This window comes from Lagopus leucura, unplaced genomic scaffold (genome assembly GCF_019238085.1).
Source record: "Lagopus leucura isolate 7727_CA_CO unplaced genomic scaffold, USGS_WTPT01 Super-Scaffold_100157, whole genome shotgun sequence".
In the NCBI taxonomy this organism is placed as follows: Eukaryota; Metazoa; Chordata; class Aves; order Galliformes; family Phasianidae; genus Lagopus; species Lagopus leucura.
The window spans coordinates 43321392-43343964 of record NW_024962334.1 but is presented as its reverse complement, the minus strand read 5'-3'; the positions used below and the strand labels follow the sequence as shown (position 1 = coordinate 43343964).

The 22573-nt window shown below is 42.0% G+C and overlaps 1 protein-coding gene across 1 annotated transcript in view; it reads left to right on the top strand.

Moving 5' to 3' along the window:
* Nucleotides 1-22114, top strand: part of DPP6 (dipeptidyl peptidase like 6) — a 364672-nt gene extending 342558 nt beyond the window's left edge. Inside the window, exons 17-26 of the mRNA XM_042888547.1 lie at nt 4108-4155; nt 8625-8723; nt 11032-11101; nt 12916-13110; nt 13933-13987; nt 14835-14940; nt 15614-15672; nt 18370-18442; nt 18542-18615; nt 19883-22114. Of these exons, the coding sequence (XP_042744481.1) occupies nt 4108-4155; nt 8625-8723; nt 11032-11101; nt 12916-13110; nt 13933-13987; nt 14835-14940; nt 15614-15672; nt 18370-18442; nt 18542-18615; nt 19883-20029 (926 nt within the window). The 3' untranslated portion in view covers nt 20030-22114. The remainder of the gene's footprint in view (nt 1-4107; nt 4156-8624; nt 8724-11031; nt 11102-12915; nt 13111-13932; nt 13988-14834; nt 14941-15613; nt 15673-18369; nt 18443-18541; nt 18616-19882) is intronic.
* Nucleotides 22115-22573: the final 459 nt, after the last annotated feature.

The following is a 22573-nucleotide window of genomic DNA, read 5'->3' as shown; positions in this document are numbered from 1 at the left end:
TGCCCTCTAGACACAGCTAACTGAAACTGTCTCAGCAGAATCAGCCTTGTTTCTGCTGCACGCAAAGCACGCATGAAATCTATCACGGAAGTAACAGAGCAGACACCAGCTGTACCTTCCATGCAGTTTGTGCTGTTCTTCATGTTTCCTGACAATAAGACTGTATTGATTACTTTACAAGACAAGTTACATTTGAGGAAGTAAAGATTAGATTAAAAGATGAAATGCCTTGAGGAGGGTGAATAGCAGCACAAATCTGTTTGATGTTTGTGTCCATGATGTTGCCAAAGCAAGCAGCACGAACATCTGTCTTTAGCATAAGCTGGAAAATATTGTAGATGGGAAAATATTTTAATTATAAGCAGTGGCTCAATGAATTCCCCATGTCTTTATATATTAGGGTGATATTATCACCCCAACATATGAACTTTATGCAGCACATATAAATAATTCATGGATTAGCAAATAAAGAGATCTGGAATCTGTACACAGAGATGGCTGTTGCCAATTATCTCACTCGTGCAGAGCCAGACCCACTCAGCTCCCATTGCTTGCAGCTGCTCTTTTAAATCATTCATCAGTGTTTAAGAGATACTGTGGTGGTGCTGGCAGAGAGTATTTGAATTTTCATTGTTTACACACTGAATTTAGCTTCTGGTCTGAAATTATCTTCCATACTGAAGCCTTTGAGAATATGAATGAGGGGAATAAGACAATTTAGACGATTCATCTTTTTTCCACTTTCTAAACACTAAAATAATTTTGATTTTTTTTTTTTTTGCAATTTTACATAATATTATTTTTATAATTACTACTTTGTTTTGATAATATAGCTATTTAGACCATGAAAATATCAGGAATACTTTAGAATATTCTCTTTAAAGTATTGCAGAACAAATGTCAGTTGAGTGCTTTGTTCAAAGTTGTAATTCAGTTTTTATTCTGAAAATCTGTACCTGGTTACCTAAATATGTACAGAGTTGTTTCTTTCTGACAGTGTTCAAGCAGAACTCTTTTGAAAATAATAGCAAGAACCACTTAAAAATTGATGATGAGCCACAGGCAATGCTTTTTCTTGCCAAATTACTGAGGCATAGACTTTCTGTGCACATTCAGAAAGGAGTAGTACCTCCTTGATGATATATATTTGCCCTTGTCATTACAGTGATATGGCTTAATTTACTTCAAGCGTAGATAATGATAGTAACATTTTTTTCTAGCACAGATAATGACAAAAGTCAAAGTTTTTATGACAGAGCTAAATTTTTAGCTGAAAAGAATTGTAAATTCCTGTAACTGGAGCCTTGTGCAGCATTACTGGGCAGTAGGATGTGCCAGGCTCAGGGTTCCATCGAGATCTGGAAGGGCTGAGCAGTGAGGAGTGGTGGGGCAGGGGTGGACTTGTGCCACTGCTGTCAGCTCCCAGCAAGTAAATTAGGTTTCACTCACACAGCTGCAAATGATAGTGGCTGGCATTTAGCAGATGGCATGTGTAATGGGACTGTCACACCATTATGGGTTTTAAAAATGAAGTATGGAAGGCTAAGGAGTATACACTTTCTAATTTCAAGAGTTTGTTTCCTTCCTTGGGCGTTATGCACTCAGTATGCACGTGTTGTAAGATGCTTGGTGTACACATATGAGGAGACACAGTATGGTGTGTAACTGGGATGTAGCAGTTTAAAAGTTGGCATTAAAATGGGTAGTTTACACCAATCCCTAAAGATGAAAAAAAAAGGGGGAGTGATTTCTCTTCTTAATGACTTTCAAATTATTCACAAGCAAAATGTATTGATTAACTGGAATGTCATCATTGGCAATATTTTGTACTGAGACTAATCTTTCACGCAATCCTGCATTCTGTACATTTCTGTCTTTATCATTTTACCTCATTTCTTGTAAAGGATAAATAGAGCAACTCAGAAGTCTACTTTTTCAAGGAAATTAATGCATAGTTTAAGATGTTTTCTTTGACATTGACTCAAACTGAGTATCTTTGTATGAGACTTCACTTTAAAATATTTATTTGGGAAGATGATAGTGAGGTAGTGAGAAAGAACTAAACACAATGTATAATACATGGCTTTTGTAAACTGCGTATTGACTTTTTTCTTTCTTGGTTTCTGATTGCTTTCCCAGTGCTAACATGGGGAAAAGAAAGGAAAAATATATTAGAAAATCAAATGATGATATGTGTTGTGTTTCTCTCTCTATCTCTTTCCTGTTTTTAGGCATTTTTCTGTTAAATAGAGGACTGCTCTAGCTCTGATTGAAATAATTTGGGAGGAATTCTTTTGTTTTCATTGATGATTTTATCATGCCCACGATGAATTGTTCAGTAGGTTTGTTCCATTTCCAACAGGCTGGCTTCTGGGAATGCAGTAAAAAAAGCAGGGCAGATTTATACATAAATACGGTCAGCATGTCAACGTGTATCAGTAGTAGAAAGGTAAATTCAGCTAAATCTCAGTGAGTAAAGCACTGTTTTTCTGTGTGATTTATACTGACTTGGCTGCATTTTAAGATGATGCAGATAAAAGAATCTCAGTTAGAGAAGACATTTCTCAGTGGCTACAAAACCAATGTCAGACCTGCTGCATCAGTCAGCTTAACAGTAAATAAAATTTGATGTTTCTCTTTTCTGTATAGGTGAGGACTACATTAAATACTTCTGAAGCCATATTTCACTCAATGGGATATAGTTACTGGGCAGCACTAGGAAAGCCATTGGCCTTACACCGCCCTGAAGCCTTTTTTCCTGTCTGCAACTTATCAAACTGGTGTGGGTGCTCACATCAACCCACTTTTGTTGCCATTTACAGAGTTTTGGGGACACACTCTCATATTGTGAGAGGTTTCTGTTGGCAAGAAGTACCCAGGTGGCTGGTGCACATGAGCAGCAGTCATGGTTTGTAGGCTGAACGACTCAAGGCATCTTAAAGAGGTCTGAATCCCAAGGAGTATAAATTTTATCAATACCAAAGAGGCTTAATTTTGAAAACTCTCAATTTTGAAGTGTAAAAGGGCCTGTCTTTTTTTATTAAAAAAACTCCAGTCCAACTGCAGGGTTCCCCAGGACGTAAAAGTGTCAACGTCCCAAGAAAGTAGGAACCAGCATTTCTAACAGCATTTTCTCCAACTGTTTTCTTAGAGCCAGCTTCAATTTCTGCTGTTCCTACACAGACAGCTTTGCTACATCTTGATGGGAAAGGAAAAGAAAAAGAGACAAGACCTAGCTTTGAGCTCTTTGAGGGTCTTCTTCATTCCAGAGCAGTCAATCCCATTAGAAAAGTTGTAAGCAAATATGGTATAACCAAAGAATGGCTGCACTGGGTCAGACCAAAGTTCCTTTTGGTCCTGTCTCCAAAAGCAGCAGGCAGATGATACTTGAAAAGAAAAAGGAGGGTAAGAAGCTGGGCAGCTACAAAATGAACCCGATTCCAGTGACCATCTTATTTTTTTATCAGTCAGCCCCTTGGTGTCTTCCTGAACTAGAAGCTGAACCCAGACCACTGTGCTACATCATCCTACAGCATCCTAAAATCTGTCACATCCTGTGACAGTGAGTTCTTTTCTTCACTCATGTGGATTACATAGGAATGATAATCCTCTTTTTTATAACACTGATTTCAGTACCCAAATGCTGCATTTTCAGACAGCATATGTGGGGTTTTTTTTTTCCAGTGTAGAAGTAAATCTGGTGTTTAATTCTTTAAAAAAAAAAAAGTTTACAGAACAGCAACAGTTATCTATGGCATATAAAACATAAATGCTTTGTGCTGTGATGTCTGTGTGTCATTAGAATAATTTAAAAAGCAAGTGATTTGATTGTGTTTGTGCTAATTATAATGTTTACAAATTAGGGAAAGATGCATTTAGTGGTCCATTGGGAAAAAGCTTTGAAACCTCGCATGTCTTCAAGTCTACAACACTGTCATTTATTCATAGATTCTTTCTAATACCTGGATGATTTGCTTTGTAGATTACTCTTGCATGGAAAGCAATCCTCGGGAGGCTGCAGCTCCATGGAATTCAAAACCTGGTTCACATGGGTATGTGCGTGCATGGGTAGCTATTTAACCACCTTGTTTCCTTCTTCTTTTCAAGGTCCCCGGGTTCCGATGGTGACTGTTCACAGCACGACCGATGCACAGAGTAAGACTGGATTTATGCCTTGCGTTTCTGCAGTGAAGTATAGCCAGGCAGGACAGTAAGGTCTAGCTGCTCTTTGGTATATTCATGAAAAGAGGGAGTGAGGGCACCGCCTAAAGGCAGATCTTCTCAGGGGGCCAGACCCTAAGTTCCAACTCTCCCATGTTCCAGCCTGCAGTTAAAATTCTCTGTTTGGGTTCCCATGGATGTAGATACGTCTTTGAAATCCTTCTGAATACAGTGCTGTTCTAGGAATATTGCTCTTGGGGGTATGAAGATGATGATTTGCAAATGTCATTTGTTATTAGCCTTCCCAAAAAATGCACAGTTCAGATTTCACATGGAATCTCAGAATCGTAGAATGGCCAATCGTAGAATGGGTTGAAAAGGACAACAGTGCTCATCCAGTTCCAACCCCCTGCTGTGTGCAGGGTCACCAACCAGCAGACCAGGCTGCCCAGAGCCACATCCAGCCTGGCCTTGAATGCCTGCAGGGATGGGGCATCCACAGCCTCCTTGGGCAGCCTGTGCCAGTGCCTCACCACCCTCTGTGTGAAAAACTTCCTCCTAATATCTAACCTAAACCTCCCCTGTCTCAGTTTAAGACCATTCCCCCTTGTCCTATCACTATCCACCCTCATAAACAGCCATTCCCCCTCCTGTTTATATGCTCCCTTCAAGTACTGGAAGGCCACAATGAGATCTCCCTGGAGCCTTCTCTTCTCCAAGCTAAACAAGCCCAGTTCCCTCAATCTTTCTTCACAGGAGAGGTGCTCCATCCCTGTGATCATTTTAGTGGCCCTCCTCTGGACCTGCTTTTTCTCCCTTCTTTTTGTCCATTTTTTTTTTACCCCAAGTCAGCATGGCAGGGACACCCAGATGTCTTCCCTTCTGTTTCTTGTGAGCCTCCATGAGCCTCACAGCAGGAGATGAGTCAGTCTTACCTGAAACCAACATTTATCTGCTCCTGTTGTTTTGATGAGAGACCCTTTCCTACCACTTTAATGTAGCATTTAGCCCAGCTTTAACCTGCTATTAGGACCTTCAGACATTGCTGTAATACAAATAATAAGCACCTGCTTTATTCCTGTAGCTCTGTGTGGGGCTGGTAGCAGTTTATTAGCCATCAGTTTAGCTTAGCCACATTTAGAACAACTCCCTGTTGCTGTGTCTTCAAAGGAACAGAGCAAAACAGAGTGTTTCCCCCCCAATCAAATGTTTTTTGTGAAAAACTGTGCTGCTTTGTTCCCCATTGAAGGTGGGAAGTGTCAGAGGATGGATTCCTATGACACTAGGATGTGTAGGAAAGAAAACATAAGATCTACCCTGAGTCATATGTGATTTTATGGCTCGTTTTCTCAGTTCCTGTTGGCAACACGCATTTCGAGCCCTGATCCCACCTAGAAAAGTTGTACTTGTGAACAGCAAGTACAGAGTGCAACCCTAAATTCTGATTGATTTTTTTTTTTTTAATCACATTTAAAACCAGATTTGTGACACACTGTAATCTTTGCAGTTAAAATAGAAATGCTCAATAGTGTTCCATGCAGTGCCAGAAGCATCAGAGGTAATTAAGGAGATGTATGTACACTTAACTCTAATTTATCCTGCCATTATTTTCAATTAACCTGTTCAAATTCAGATGTTCCTTTGCAGAAAAAAATACATGCACAAAACTTAGCAGCGTTCTGGAAGAAGTTAGGTTAAAGCAATATGCTGCTCCACTGGACTGTCTGCTGCCAAATGCTTACATGACTAGCATTGGTCTAGCGTTTCTTCATGTCTCTGTTTCCTCTCTGGTCTGAAATTTCCAGGTAAAAGCCTGGAGTGCCTCTATACCCAAAGTCGCCCAGGCACAGCCAAATGCAGAGGGATTATTATTTTATTTTTAACAGGTGTTATCCCTTGTGAAAATGCTTCTGCCATAAATAGCAAAAGTTGGCATGTGCAATTGTCCTGGTTGACAAAGATACAAGAATTGCTTTTTTTTTCGGAGTCACAACAGGCAGCAAATAGCAAACTGCAAACATTTTAATCTCTCTGCGCCAGTGGCTGCTCGTATCTCAGTCTTTGCACAGGGTAGTAGCAGTGGGATTTTAGAGCTCTGTCTTGCAGCTAGGCAGGCTCCTTGCTGATGGCTGACACGCTACCATTGAGGCAACCTTCAAGCCTTGTGAGCTGTTTAGAAGTCATTTATGCAAAATTGTTTGACTGTTGTTCATTTTTTTCTTCCTCTTTCTCTGTTAGAGGATGCAAGTGATTGCTTTTAAGATAGAGGGACATTCCAAAGAAGCTTTTTATCTTAGAGGAAGGTAGACTTTGTGATTTGTTGTTATCTGTACAAGCAGCCTCACCAACATCAGTGGGACTGAAAGGCAGAGTAGCAGCTTACCTGGGTGCCTGAACCTGGATTCACAGATCTCATCTGTGCAAGTTCAGAATATCCAGTCCCTTCTGCTGCCATGTCTTCCTGCTCTCCATCCATTTTTATCTTTGTGGTTTTTCTCCTTAAAAACAATGCTTTCATTTTACAGTAGACGTGGAGAGGGCTGACTCTAATAGTGCATACAGGACTGTGCTCTCATGAACTGTGTTGCAGGCTCCTGAATAGTTTTACAAATTACTTTTGGGAGATTAAAACGATAAATGCTATATAAAATGAAAAAACAAATAAAGGAAATGAAGGTCTTGAAAAAGGAACACAAGACATACTGAAATTAGTTTGATTCTGATGGTACTCAGTAGTGCATATTACATAGAAAGCTTGATCTAGTTGTGCACTGAACACAGCACCTGCTGAAATTCATGATTTTCTGCATATGATTAGCATTTCCCTTGCTTCCCTTTTTCCCTCATTCTTCTTCTTCTGAAAAAAGAGCAACTGACAGTTGCACACATTACTGAATTTGCTCATTTAATATGAGCGCATTACTCTATAGAGGGAGTTTGCCTCTGTATTCTGCAATAATCTGATAATAGTGCGTCGCTCCGAATATTATAGTGTGCTTACATTTAATTAAGCAATGACCATTTGTACTCTGTAGACTCAATCTCCCTGTGGTCCTAAAGCAGAAAAGAAAGTCCTTTAGGAGATATGCCAATCTTTTTATTTCCTCCATAGTCGTCTTGGCTTTCTAAAGATGCAATTATGTGAACAAATAAAATGGCTTGACTAAATTCCCCTACGTGGCAGGCCCCTTTCTGCTGATAAAGCTACTTGTGTGTGCCGTAATTAAATGAGAATCTTAATATTTAACTAAATGTAATAGGCTGTTGCTTTGGCAGTTTTGTAGGGAATGTGATTTCAATAGGGATGAGACAGGCTTTTCAGAAGCAGGGTAAATAGTCTGGGAACCAATAGGGTCTTGCTGAAAGATGTGGGAAGGCATGTTTTTCCTTTTCAGCAGAGGTGGGCCATGACAGCATGATCATCAGCTAAGTATTACTGGAGGAGTTAGGCTTACACATCTGTTTATTGGTGTGTCTCTAAAGGGAAGGTACAATCAGCTAAACTCATAATTTGGTGCAAAGCCTTCTCTGCGCCCACAGTGCAGAAGTGATGCTCTGGGTCCCCCAGTCCAATCCCGGCCCGAGACCAAGGGGCCAAGCACTGCAGCATGTTCCCATGACTGAAATCCAAAGCCAGGATCTCACCATCTTGGAATCCCTCCCCGTGGGGCTCAGGAGCCTCATCATCACACATGGAAATATTCCCTCAGGATGGGCCCTTTCCTTACCAACTGAGGAGGACTTGTTCTTTCTGTTGCTAGAGGTAGTCACTTTTTATAAGAGGTCCTCAAGGGCCAGGATGTGAGCTATAAAGGTTAATTCCTTTATGAGACTTAAAGGAAGAAGGAAGGAATCCTCTATTCCCATCCCAGACAATTCTTGAATAAGAGAAACAAGAAAAATAAACAATCGCTGAAACTGTTGTAAATTTTTTCTTCCTCTTTCTCTGTTAGAGGATGCAAGTGATTGCTTTTAAGATAGAGGGACATTCCAAAGAAGCTTTTTATCTTAGAGGAAAGTAGACTTTGTGGTTCGTTGTTATCTGTACAAGCAGCCTCACCAACATCAGTGGGACTGAAAGGCAGAGTAACAAACTCTAAAAAAGTTTGCAAACCGGTACTGCTCCTAGACCTGATGTTTCTGTGGTCTCTCTCCCCATGGTTTTCCTTTCAGTTGACTTCCTCGTGAGTAGCACCACAACCTTGTCCTGAAGCACTCTTAAGTCTCCTCCCTTTCTCTGTTTTGTTATACGTAGCTTGGCCACAGACTTGAGAGCCTCTTCATCTGACCCTTAGATTTTCGTGTAGACATCTGACTGGGGCTCATAGCCAGGTCTCAACACAGATGGTCACACTCCCATAAGGAAAGCTGTGTTACAGATATTAAGGTGGCTATAAAATGTTAATCTGCATTTTCACAAGCAATATTGGAAGTTTTTGTGATCTTAATCCTTCTTCTTTCAGAAATTTTTGAGCTGGAGGTAAATGAAAATGTGCAACTGGCTGTAAATGACAGGCAAATGCCTAAAGTAGAATACATGGAAATCAAGATAGATGATTACAGTAAGTAGCACTTTTCCTCTATCTTATTTTTCTTTTTAACTACTATTGCTGCAGAATGATACAGTCATCTTGCCTAGACTGGCAGGAGGAAAAATGACTCTGGCTCTCGATTTACTCTCACAGTTAGCAAAGCACTCTCTTAGGATGTGCTTCACAAGGAAGTTATTACTGAGACAGGATTGGATGAGAATGCAGCTAAAGAAAAGCAAAATGATTGGATTGGGTGGTGTTGAGTTTTTCTTTTCTCCTTTGACAGTTTTCTTTGCAGATGAAAATCCTCTCTGAGAATTGACACAGTGTGGTGCTCCCATTGTTCAGGGCATTTGCCATAGCTCAAGTGGTTTATTATCTGAGATGGGTGTGAAGTGGGATAGTGTATGTGCTTGCTGGCTACAGCTGGGACTGCCTTTCATTTGTATGATATTGAACCACAGTGAATGAACCTGACTGCCCCTTGGAGTCATTCAGGAGTCTTTTGAGAAAGCCATATCATTTGACAGGGCTGGAAAAAAAAAAAAAAAAAGAAAAAAAAAAAGAAAGCTTTTCAACAAAAGCAAAGAGATTTCATCTGGAGTAAAGAAAAGAAAAAAACGGAGCAGTTTATGTCAGTGCCTGGCACGTTGTTTGCACCATTTGTGTAATTGTTTTCCCCGTGAATCTATATCTGGACAGAAGGAAAGAAAACCTAGTGGCAAATAGGTAAAGTGTAGGCATTCTCTGCCTGCCTCTAGAGCTGCACCTGGACCAACCTAATAAGCATCTGCTCTGGTTGTAAGCAGATGGAATACATGGAAAATCCGCATATTCAGCGTTGTGATGTTGCACGCCAGAGCCCTAGTTTGTGTGTGTGGCAGTAACTCTAAAAACAAACACAGATCCTGGATTCAAATGACGCGTTTGGATTTTGGCATTTCCCGAGCCAAAAAGCAGCACACCTCTCAGGGCATATGAAATGAAGGCGGGGAGGTGTGACTGATGGCAGGTTACTGATTTCAATCATTAGCAGGTGTTAAAAAAAAAATAAAAAAAAAGTGTGAAGCAAAGGCTGAAAGGCATTTGAAAAGGATAATAGTGGCTCCAAAATGTTCTGCTTGCCAGTGTTAGGAGTGCATAACATAACATTTGTAAGCCTCACATGCAGCAGAAGGAGACAGTCAAAAAGATGATACCTATCCCCTCCATCAGCCAGCTCACTTGTGGTAGTGTCAGCTGATGGTGAATAACTCAGGCTGATGCTCAGTGTCTTACCAGCAGGTATCACTGACACTGGACTCTGCCCATTTAACCAAATACATGTAATAAATACAAGTGGGCTGTTTCCATGTCCTCCCTGTGTCTCCGTGGCCTTGGGCTGAACAGCCCTGGGAACCCTGCAAGTGGTGCTTGTTTATATTTAAAGTCAAGTGATGGCCTTTTGGGCTGTCCCTGGGCCATTGATCCAATTTGCAGTCCATTAGCATTCAGATGGAATAACTAATTAGGTGGAGTGTCAGACAATGATTGCAAAGCCATCTACTTAAACCGCGCAGCTAATGTGTGTATTAATCTATTGAAAATGCTCCTAATACCGATTTAATTGCCGGGCCTTTGCTAATCTGGATTGTAGTTAACATTTTAAATATAAATGTGCTCTCGTTGATGTAGATGGCATTCAGATGGGAGCATTCAGCTGTCAATACTAGGCCATCGAAAGTAGTTAAAGGAGCTGTGGTGAGAGTCCCCATGCCTGGGGACCTTGGACATTTTCCACTTTTGTTGATTTGGAACCAGCCATACCGTGCAGCCTTCAGCACAGTTACCTGCTGTTTTAGAGTACCATTTAGGGCCCCTGAAAATCAGGATTAAAGCAGATGTTTCTCTACCAGTCTTCACACCACTACAGCAGAAAAGATCCCATTCTCCCCCCCCAACACACCACACTTAATTGGGTCTTAAATTATCATCCTCCTTGTCTCTTTCCTCCCTCCTCTGCTGCCCTGAAGTATTGATTTCTGGCTGTGTCACTCATACAGCTGCCGAGAAGGAAAATTATAGCTATTGCCAGATGTTAATTGAATGCTGTAAAAGGGATGCATGACTGAACAACACACTCTCTTCTCTCAATTTACATTTCTTGTCACCTCAGCTACTATAATATGGTCTTTTCATTGACAGCAGCTGTGTTCCTAAGGTGTTATTTACCAGCATGTCTGATGAAATGCTGTGTTGTTCCTGTTCATAAGTAGCCAAAACACCAGAAATATGTACTATCATTATGTTGGTTTTCCTACACTAAAGACACGCTGTCATTTGTTGTTTTCTTGCCTAGAATTACCAATGCAGATCCTAAAGCCAGCAACATTTTCAGACATGGCGCACTATCCCTTGCTTTTAGTGGTGTAAGTTTTCACTCTTCTTTTGTTTCTCTTCACATTATTATGGCAGTGTGGAAGTTTCATCTTTCAAGATATGGCACAATTTCCCTTCCAAATGCCTCACATGAGAGTTGGGCAAGGTTGGACACGGGTTTCTTCTCTCATATGTTTGGGCCAAGGATTTCACTTCCCAGGAGGATTCCCTAGTCGAGTCCTACATGTGTTGTAGGGTTTTTTGCAGTTGTTGCAAATAAACTCCCAATTCAGTTATTTGGGGAGCAGAAACACTGGGAGAAAGAAAAGATGGACATAGTCTTTCTATCCTGGCATTAAGGTGCACACCTGGTTCAGTGAGAAATAGGGCCCTAACTCTGTGCCACTGAGCAGAGTGTGCTGAGTGCTTCTTTGAGAAGGGCTGAGAGTGGCTGACCTAGGCAAGCAGGAGATCCAGCATCAGGGATCTCAGCTCTCCACGGGTTTGCATGGTTTGTATTTCAGCAAACCTCAGGCAAAGGAGAGACTTGTTTCCATCCAAAGCAGGAACTATGTCTGCTGAGACACTGGAGGAAGGGGAGCATCCTGCTTTCCTTCTTAGTGCCTTTGGAAGATCTGTACAATTTTTGTATTTATATTAGGCAGGTAGAATTTCTTCCTGGAGAGCATAGCAGATGGGTATCTCTTTATGCAACATTTAGTAGTAATAATATGCAGAGCTGTGTTTTTTCTGGAAATTTGGAAGAATCCTGGGGAGGGAATTGACTGACCTTGGAGACACCTTCCTGGCCTGCTGCATCACTTGCTCCCTGCCAGGGGATGCCCTGCAGCAGAGAAGCCCCATGTAAGAGTGAGAGAGGTAGCTGTGTGCCTGAACACCATGCAGCACTTCCTTCCATGAAGGACGAAAACACTGCAATAAGCATGCCACTACATCACAGAAATACTGCAGAGAAAATGTACTTCATTAGACAAGTGCTTGAGGAAGATTGGTGCTCATCAAGCTAACAGCACTTGATTAGGCTGTCTCTGAAGCTGAATGTGCCTGGGTCTTGCCTGAATAAATGCAAATGAATAGGAGTCACATGCATGTTAAAAACGTGCAGTGAGTTGACTGATGTTCCCAAGAACCCCCCAGAAAAGACAAGAATTGGGGGAAGTGCCTACAGGTCTACAGTAATGCCAACCTAAAATATTATTTCTCATTACCATCACCTCTTGTTTTTTCTGGGCTGTCTTCCAGAAGTGGCTCAGTATTTCTTGAGGCAGTGCCCTTGTGCAGACTCTGAGCAGAAGGTTGTGAAGGGAGTCTTGCCCATGTATTCCACTTTCCTTGGGTCAACCTGGGCGTTTCTGTGCTCTTGGTTTTACCACTTCTAGAAGTGTTCTTACCTTCTTCACTTGCCTCAGTGGGAGGTGACAGACATGACTGACAGCTCCACCTGCAGCCACCCAAGAAGCTGATGGGAGAGGGGTATCTGCTTTGGGTGAACTGGGGTGGTAGATGAAACTTGAACACTTGCCACTGAAGCAAGAGAGGATGAATAGCTGCAGGTTTCAACCAGTGTGTCTTAGCAGCATGCTAAGCCAGGCTCCTTACAGCAAATCCTCCACCAGAAATACCCTGTCTTTGGGAGTGGTAGAGAAACGGAGACAGATTGGAGCCAGATATGGTAGAGAAGTAGATCCAGGTGTTAGTGAGGAAAACTCCACTGACTTCTGCATCACATCCCATTCCCACAGCAAGCCCATGGCCCTGGGAAGAGCTTTGGGCTCCCATTTAGTGATGTTGCCTTTGTTTCTTGAAGCACTGCTCCTTTTCCTGATGCCTGTTTGTGTTTCAGGGATGGGACGCCGGGCAACCAGATCGTAACAGAGAGGTTTGAGGTGACGTGGGAGAGCGTGATGGTCAGCTTGCACAACGCCATCGTGCTGAAGTTCGACGGCCGTGGGAGCGGCTTCCAAGGCACTAAACTATTGCACGAGGTTAAGAGGAGGCTGGGCCTTTTGGAAGAGAAGGACCAGCTGGAAGCTGTCCGGTGAATCACACTGTTCTTGAAGAACGTCTTGAAGAACTTAAACTAAAAGAGGGGAGGTTTAGATTAGATGTTAGGAGGAAATTCTTTACTCAGAGGGCGGGGAGGCAGTGGCACAGGCTGCCCAAAGAGGTTGTGGATGTCCCATCCCTGGAGATGCTCCACACCAGGTTGGATGGGACTTTGGGCAGCCTGATATGGTGAGAGTGCCTCTTCTCAAGGCAGGGGCTTGGAGCTGCATGGTCTTTAAGATGCCTCCAACCCAAGCCATTCTATGATTCTGTGAACTTAATTAATTACTAATAATTACTCCAAGGCTGGTATTAGTCCTGCTTCCTTCGGCGGTATGTAGGGTAGAGCAGGAAGGAAGGACAGTGTAATCCCGTGGCTGTGATCAAGCAATGGCATGTGAGAGAGGGAGCTCGTGCCAGCCTGTGCAGATGGAGGAGAACGAACTTAAAGAGCTAAATTAGAGCACACTTATCTGTGTCACATGTTCAAAGCCTGTTTATTTTTAGCTCTGTACAATCATACAGCTGCAAACAAGCTGGAATATCAGCTCCTAGATTAATTTTTCGCTGGACGCGCAGTGGGAGAAAATGTACCTCTTTAAAACTTCACACTTTTTTACAGACTTTTTTTAAGTGTAAAATCCTAAATATCAAGTCCTGTCATATTGTTAGATTTACTCTGAGCACAATCACACTAAAAACACCACCAGCGTAGTGCAATAGAAACAGCTTTATTATGCCTTTCAGAGGCAGGGCTCTGCAGTGTCGAAGGGAAAAGTGTTTTTAATTCATAGTTTCTCCCCTCATATTCTAGGACAATGCTGAAAGAGCATTACATCGATAAAATGCGAGTTGGTGTGTTTGGAAAGGTAACTTTTTGCTCTTATTCCTCTGCACTGCTGTGGTTGGCTGATGAGGTTAAGCAGCTGAGCTAAATGATTATGGTTTTTGTTATTATTTATTTTTGACATAGGCTGCTTCTTGCTCAGAGATGCTGATGATGAAAGCTTTTGTTTTATCAGTACATTTGTCAATGTGTGTAAATTAACTTCTGGGTGCAGAAAGTGACAACTTGCCAGAAAAATGCTGCCAACATTAGTTACTTTTTCCCTTGCAAACTTTCATTTTCCTTGCATCCCTTAAGGCCTGTGGGTGTGTGGGCAGACCTGGCTCGAATTGTACAAATGTTCAACAGCAGTTTTGATCTCTGAGCTGACTCACAACCCAGCGTGTGCCCGGCTGGGAAACAGCAATTGCAAAGTACACACAATTTGAAATGAGCACGGGACTGCGAGTAGAAACTGTTTGTTGTGGGAGATACGGGCTTAGAGTGAGCGGTGAGAGCTGCACTTACAGCAGCATCTCTGTGGGGAATTGTTAACAGACTGACAGCAGACACCAAAATTATGATGTCCATTTTAAAAAAGGAGGTGCTGAGGTGATATTTTGGAGAGCAGACCTACAGCCGTGTAGTAGGTTAAGAAGGGGCAGGCTCTGGGGCACACAACCCTTCTGATTCAGGAGAGTGCAGCAAGTACAGAGCTCCTCCTCAGCCATGGCTGTGGTCCCTTGTTCCCTCCTTCTCCAGGATCAGGTGCTGAGGGCTCTGTAACTGCCAAGAAGCTCCTGCAAGGTCTCAAGTGCCCTGTTCTATACCCAAAAGCATCAATATATCACTGCATGACTGCTGATGTCCCTCTCCTGTTTGTGTTCTAGGACTATGGTGGCTACCTGAGCACTTACATGCTTCCAGCTGGTGAAGAAAACCAGGTGTTTGCATGTGGAGCTGCTCTTTCCCCACTGACAGACTTCAAACTATATGGTAAACATTATCCTGGAGCCCACAGGCTGCCTCTCTGACTGCAGATGATGTGTCTATCCTACCCTTACGCAGTGTTCTTCTCTTTCTTTCCCAAGATCCTGATAGTTTTCTCAGCTAACTGTAAAGACTATAAACTACTTTTACCATCCAACCTCTACCACCAACCTGTATTGAACATTATTCCTTCTTGCCTGATACATCCCTCCATGGGAGCTGCAATGCAGTGCCCATCCTGTGGTGGTGATCCCCCTGGTTCCCTCCTGATGATACCCCATGCACACAGTGGTACTTCCTCTCAGGGTCACCACTTCCCTTTGCACTAAGTGAAATCAGAAAGCCAGGGGTATTAAACACTGCAGTTATCCCTGAGAGCAACAGGAGCTTGTAGGTGATGGAGTCAGCTGCTTATGAAAGGGACAAACGTGACACTCCTCCTCTTGTATCTCAGTTGCAGTAAGTAAATAAAAAATAGTTCTTCTGCTACTGATAGACATAGTGATGATGAAAGCCTGTGGTATAGTCCATATCCTGATTGTATTTTCTAAAACTTTTAGAAATACAATCTATTAAAGCTTTAGTAGAAAATAAGCACTTTTTTAGCATCTGTAGTATTTGGCTTAGAAGTGCCAATGTACTCAAATATGACTGAATGCTTTCTTTATTTCTTTTCAAGCTTCAGCATTTTCTGAAAGATACTTGGGTTTGTATGGGATTGATAACAGAGTGTATGAGGTAAGTGCATGGACACTGCATCTCATAAAATGTGAAAGGGGTTTTAACTCTTCCTCCTTGTGTTCTCTCCTGGGAAAGGAACAAGAACACGCAACAGACTGACCAATAAAGCTCTCTGTACTTAAGAGGCAGGAAGGTATCATTAAGTCTACTTACAGCCTTGTCATCTTCATAAGTAATAATGGTTACTCTTTTTTTTTTATTGATTAGTCTTCATGTCCACCTCTCTACATTGGGTAAATATAGATATTTCAATTTAACCTATTGAAAGAACTGAGGCTTAGAAACTCAGATGTAGCCATATAGTCACAACCTCCATCCAAGTTCATCCCAATGATCTTATCACTTTGTTACCCTCTAAGACGTAAATTTTGGCCCATTTTCGTGAGGCAGATAGCTCCCTGAGCCTTGCAGTGGAAGCTTTTTCGTGGTTATCTAGATTCTGAGTTCATTGTCTCTCAGATTTTGCATGGACGATCTCTAGTTCATGTTAAATTCTTTTTGTTCTTTTAGGAATTTAAAGGCAGATCAGTAGCAGTGAAAGCAAGCAAAAATATTGAAATAAGAAATTTAATAGAAATTAGAACTTTGAATTGCCACTTGTTCTTTGTGTGTTGAAAAGTTGGCCTTATCAAAGAGCAGACTTGGGCCTCTCCAGGGTTCTTCTTGGTTGAGTGACCTAGGATAAAGCGCTGAAGGGAAGTGGAGCCAAACAAACTGGTTGATGCTCAAAGATCACCTCCTCAGGAGCTCAGGAGCATCCCAACAAAAGGAAGTCAGGCAAAAATGCCAGGAGGTATGGATGGATGAACAGGGAGATCCTGGCCAAAAGAGGAAACACAACTCCCATTTTTATAAAGAGAAAAAAGACTTGGGGAGCTACAAGCCAGTCAGTCTCACCTCTATGCCTGCAAGATCATGGAGCAGATCCTACTCAAAACTGTTTTAATGCACACAAAAAACAGAGTTGACTGGGAACAACCAGCGTGACTTCTCTAAGGGCAAATTGTGCCTGACAAATTTGCTGGCCTTCTGCAATGTGGTGATAGTGTTGGTGGAAAAGGGAAGAGCAACTGACACAATCTGCCTGACTTGTACAAAGCATTTGACATCATTTTGCATTACATCCTTGTCTCTAAATTGGAGAGATACAGATGTGATGGACCCAGTGCATAAGGAATTGGCTGGATGGTTGCACTCAAAGAATTGTAGTCAGTGGCTCTGTGTCCAAATGGAGACCAGTGATTCTCCCCTGTTTTGTGCTTGCATACAGCTCTGGGGCCCTCAGTACAAGAAGGACATGGTTCTGTTAAGAAGGTCCATAGGAGGAGGCTACAAGGATGCTCTGAGGGCTGGAGCACCTCCCCAGTGGGGATAGGCTGAGAGAGCTGGGGTTGTTCAGCCTGGAGAGGAGAAGGCTTTCAGGAGACTTTGTTGCAACTTTCAGTACCTAAAGGGGCGTACAGAAAAGCTGGGGAGGAACTCTTTATAAGGGCATGTAGCGTTAGGATAAGGGATAATTGCTTTAAGCTGAAAGAGGGTGGATTTAGATTGAGCGTTAGGAAAAAAGTCTTCACAATGAGGGCAGTGAGACACTGACATAGGCTACCCAGAGAAACTGGGTGCCCCATTCCTGAAGGTGTTAAGGACCAGGTTGTATGGGGTTTTGGACAACCTACTCTAGTGGGAGGTGTCCCTGCCCATGACAGGCAGGTGAAACTGCATGGACTTCAAGGTGCTTTCCAACCCAAACCATTCTATGATCCTGTGGTTTGGGATTATCTGCTAGACAACAGCTTGAGCTCACTGCAGGGCATTGCACTCCTCCAGGCACGGCTCCTAACTGATACACATCTACATTATGCAGTTGGACCACAGATTGCTTAAGGAATAAGAATTGCTCCTATTCTGTGAACCACCCATGAAGTTTATCAAAATCATATCAATAGAGACCAGGTGTAGACCCCAAAAAGCCTGTATTGTCCCATGGCAAGGTGCAACTGAAGAAGCATCAATCAGGGGGTAATAGGAAGGAGAACAGAGTGCAGGGTACATGCATGCACTGTCAAGAAACTTGGATATCATGGCTGAGAGGATGAGAGTTAAGTTCAAGGATATCAGGATGATCAGAGTCAGCTCTTGCAAAATTAGTAAATACTCGCTAAGTCCACAGAGGCTGTAGTATTTGCAGTCACTCCAACTAGTAGGTCCTTTGTGCATCTGGGAGTTGGCTGGAGACTAAAGATTCACAGCAGTAAATACTTAAGAACCTCCTTTGGTCCACCTGAGCTCATCAGTGCCATCTTTCAAACCGTACCAAAGTTACTGCAGCTCGCTGAACCTGTTTTAGCACGTGCAGTTAGGCTTCTTTTTGTCAGTGCATTTTATTCACTTTGGAATATTCCCTTGGACTTTTTCCACGTGTTCTACAGTTGAGGCTTTTGCTGAACATTAAAGTATTAAAATAGATGAGGGTCTCTGACCTCTTCCTGCTGCTAGTGCAGAGCGTGGAAGGAGCAGTGGAAGTCTGTTTTACCTCTGGAGTGATGCAAGTGGCTGAGAGAATATGCTGTGCTGGTGTCTGCTTGTTATCCATGTGAGGGAGCATCAAATGGAATTAAGTGCTTCTGCTCCCCCCATATGAATTGCTAATTTCTTGCAAGAGTTTTAATCTTATTGCAACCTCTACCTTCACAGATCACCAGATTAGAACACAGAGTCTCATTACTGAAGGAACAGACATTTTTGATCATTCATGCTACTGCTGACGGTAAGTTAGCCCATCACTTGAGTTCGTTATGTATTTGAGATGGCTTTGATTTTTCTTAATTAAATTTGCCTCTTTAATGATTGTAATCTGTTTCTACAGAAAAAATCCATTTTCAGCATACTGCGGACCTTATCACACACCTAATTAAGGCAAAGGCTAATTACAGCTTGCAGGTACAGTATGTGTTTCCTTTTTTCATGTTTGAACAGTTATTTCCCAGTCTGAACTCAGACTGCTGTTACGAAACAAGCTTCGAAAAGCCACTTGCAAATACAGCCTTGCAGTAGAAACAGAATCTGCTTATAATGTGTTCCCATGTGTTCATGTGCTAACTTGATATCACTGTTTTGCTTTGGACAGTTGTTGGACAGTTATTGAATTACAGTAAATTAGATTTTGCAAGGAGTGTCTCTAAGGAGTTGATGGCTGCTATCTTTCAGTGGGAACAGCAGGCTGAAATCAGGATGAATTACAGATACAAAGGGCTCTAAATTAAATCAGCTGGAAAAGTTAGGGGGATAAATGTTTCTCAGATCTGACCTCCCTGTGTGACACACACTGGTCAGAAAAGCCCCTCTTTCTGCTGAGTTACAGCTCTGTTTTGCTGAACTGCCTGTATCTGTGCCAGTGATGCCACAGCTTCTAAAAGAAGCCCATCCACAGACAATAGAGATGGTCCCTGTTCTCTGCTACCTACAGAGCCACAGCCAGGAGAGTGCCAGCAGTCAGAGCTACCATGGCAGGGACTGCAGCTTGAAGTATAGATGGTTTTATTGCAGTGCTCAAAGCCTACTAACATTTCATCTACTGAATACCAGCTCCCTCTGGCTGCATTTCTGCAGTTTCACGAGCTCCATCAGATTCCAAAGGCAGTAGGAACACAGACACTGGGGCTATGGGCCTGGAAGGGATTTGATGGCTGCTAAGAGGACTAAGGGTTCGGTGCACATTCCCAGTGAAGAAGTATTGGTGCTTTGGAGCTTGAAGGCAGCCATGGGGTAGGTGCCCCTTAAGGATTTATTGAGGAGCAAGTGGGAGAGATCAAGGATTTAGACTGTGGATAGAGGCACTCAGAGCAGCAGTGGGAGCTACCACTCCCAGGTCCTACCTGTAAGGATTCAGTCAAGCAGGCACATTGCCTTCCACTCAGTACCCCACTCTAGACCAACAGTGATGACTCTTGCTTTCCTTCACCGTGTGCAGAGGTTACTGACTTCTTACTGGGTGGTTTGTTTCTGTTTCTCTTGAACTTGTTCAGAACAAAATTAAATGCAGTGCCCACCTACAAAAAACGTTCCTTTTGGTTCAAGCGTGCTCTCACTGCACTGAATTAACCTGGGCCTTGTGGCATCCATGGGAAGACACAGGGCGACCAGTGGGCTGAGTGCTCAGTTCCAACACTTCAAGCTTTTCACTGTGTATTTCCTTGCTTCTTTGCAGATTTACCCTGATGAAAGCCATTATTTCAGCAATCCAGCGTTAGAGCAGCATTTGTACAACTCCATTGTCAACTTCTTTGCATCATGTTTCCAAGTTCAGGACAAACTCCCAATAGCTCCACTGAAAGAGGAGGAGGACGATGATTAACCCCTTGTGTCTGTGCTAAGCACAAGGCAGATCCCTCTAACAATATGCAACTGGATCATTTTCCTGAAGAAAGAGATGTTATGTTGTTAGCATGTATTTAAAGACAACTGAAAGCAGCTCCTCTGCTTTACTTGACAGCAACTCCTTCCTAGATGGAAGAACATTAAGCATGGTGAACTCAGCAGAAACTGCTGTCTGAAATTAACTCATCACGACCAACATCTTCGTTTTCTTTTCTCCATTTTTTTTCCTTTTTCTCTCCTTTTACTTTGCTACAAAGTGACTTCTGGTGTGAAAGTGGCAAAACGTTGGACTTGACGGAATACCCCATGAAACCACTTTGAGGACTGGAAGATGTGATGTCCCTTTGCATTCAAGCAATCAAGCAGCAGCCCTGACATCCATCATTTGTATTACGTTCCTATAGTTAGCATCACACTTTGTCAAAAAAAATCTAACCTAATACACAGAAAAGATTATAGCACAGTTATTTTAAAGGACACTGATTCATGCATATTTGCCTGCTCTTTCCCATGATTAGAAGGTTTAGCACTGCTAAAGGACATACAAATTCAGTTGTATGAAGTGTCACTATAGTTACATTGATGCTTACTTTCCTGTAATTATTTCTGAATTTTGTATAGCTTTTACTTCTGTTTTCATTTGGTCTCACGCTTACCTTATTAGCTTCTCAGCTTGTTCTGGATGAGAAAAAACTATATGAGGAATTAACCAATCCTCTTTAGACCTTAGAGGTCTGGAGAAGCAATGAGGGTCAGGGTAACCAGCCATTAGAAAATCTGTTACACTCAACAAGGGAACCCTCAGTCTTGTGTTCCTGGCATAACCCTTACTCACAAGATCGAGCATTTTCTTTGGCAGCCTTGAAAAATACACACATAAACAGCCTGAATCAGCTTAACATTGAGACACGTTTACAGTACTGAACAAAAATATGTGATGGTCATAACTTCTTTTGTTTTGTCTTTTATTTCTGGTTGGCAGCCTGTTGGGAGAAGGCTAGGTTAGGTTTTGGCAGCAGGGATTTGTGGCAGATACTTTGCAGATCATTTCATAGGGCCATTTAAACAGAACCAGTATGCTCAGTTTTATTGCACATGCTGTCTGTGGCTTAGTTTTATTCCAGGTCGATGATTAGCATTTGGTTCTCTCTTCTGCTCACATGAGCTTTGCCAGGCATACTAGATTTAAAAAAAAAAAAATTAGGAACATCTTTTCCTTTAAAATACCATTTCTACATTGCGGTGCAAAGCAACTTTTAAAACTTCTTGTGAAAATGTTGTAACTCTCAGAAAGAAAATCAACGCTTATCCATTGCCATTTTCCCACCTGATAAGAATTTTGGCTAGTGTCTCTCCTTGTAAAATACTCTGACCAAATGTACAGCCAGTATTAATACTGTATATTTCATTTTGTTGTATATAAAGGAGTGTAAGTCAGTTATTTGTCAGGTCCCCGACCCAATATTAGTCTTGTGTTCAGCATGCATGCGATAACTCTTCTTTGCTGATCAGGACTCTTTAGAAGAACTAGCTTGGAAATATAACGATTAATGTAATTTCTTTTCTTGTTTTGACAGCTTGAATGTCAATGCCGGTTTCTACTTTTTACATAGTACTGTGGGTAAGCTCACATCCTGACAGCAATGATGATGTTTCCATTGGTGTTCTGCAGCTTGTCTTTTTAGTTGCCATTATTTTAAGCTTTGAATGTTGGTTGTACTTTGACCATCATAAAAAAAATATATATAAAAATATATATATATACTGATAAACCACAGAAGTTACTTAGTTTGGTTTGATTATCCTCTTTAATTTACAGTGCATCGACATTGTGTGAACAAGAACTGCGGTATAAACCTGCTTTATCCGGCAGAATGCCAAATAGACAATAAGAATGCTGCGTGTCCAGATTTTGCTACACTGAACAGGCTCAGCGGCCTCAAAATGAACTTGACCTGAGAAATGTTAACAATCTGCTCCGTCCACGATCTTTTGTAGAAAGAACTTTAGGATGTGGCATGGTAGTGTTTGTTCATTCATGGAATAAAACATTATTTTACCACCCCGGTTGCTACTTCTGTTATTTAAAGTACTTAAATCAGTGTTGAGAGGCTGGAAGTGCAGTTCCTGGTTGAATTGAACCCAAACTCCAGATGCAGGTCAGCTAAATGAAAACAAGCCTGTTAGCAGATACCAAGCCATCAATGAACTATAGTGGACATTTTAATCTTTGTTGCCAGCAAACCCAGAAACGAGAAGCTTTAGTAGTGGCACAGGGCAGGCAGATTGCACTCGTACAAAATAGCTTTGCTAATATTTGGCTTTATTACCTAAATGTAACTAATATTTTTTTAATTGTCCAAACAAATCAAGCTCATACCCTCAGCTGGCATTTCTGGCTGCCATCATGTTCAACTGTAGCATCCCAAAGCAGGGTAGAGCTAATGAGCAGTGCCCTACTAATTCAGGAGGAAACCACAGAGGGAAAAATGAGCCATTGCTGGCAGCTAATTAACAAAGC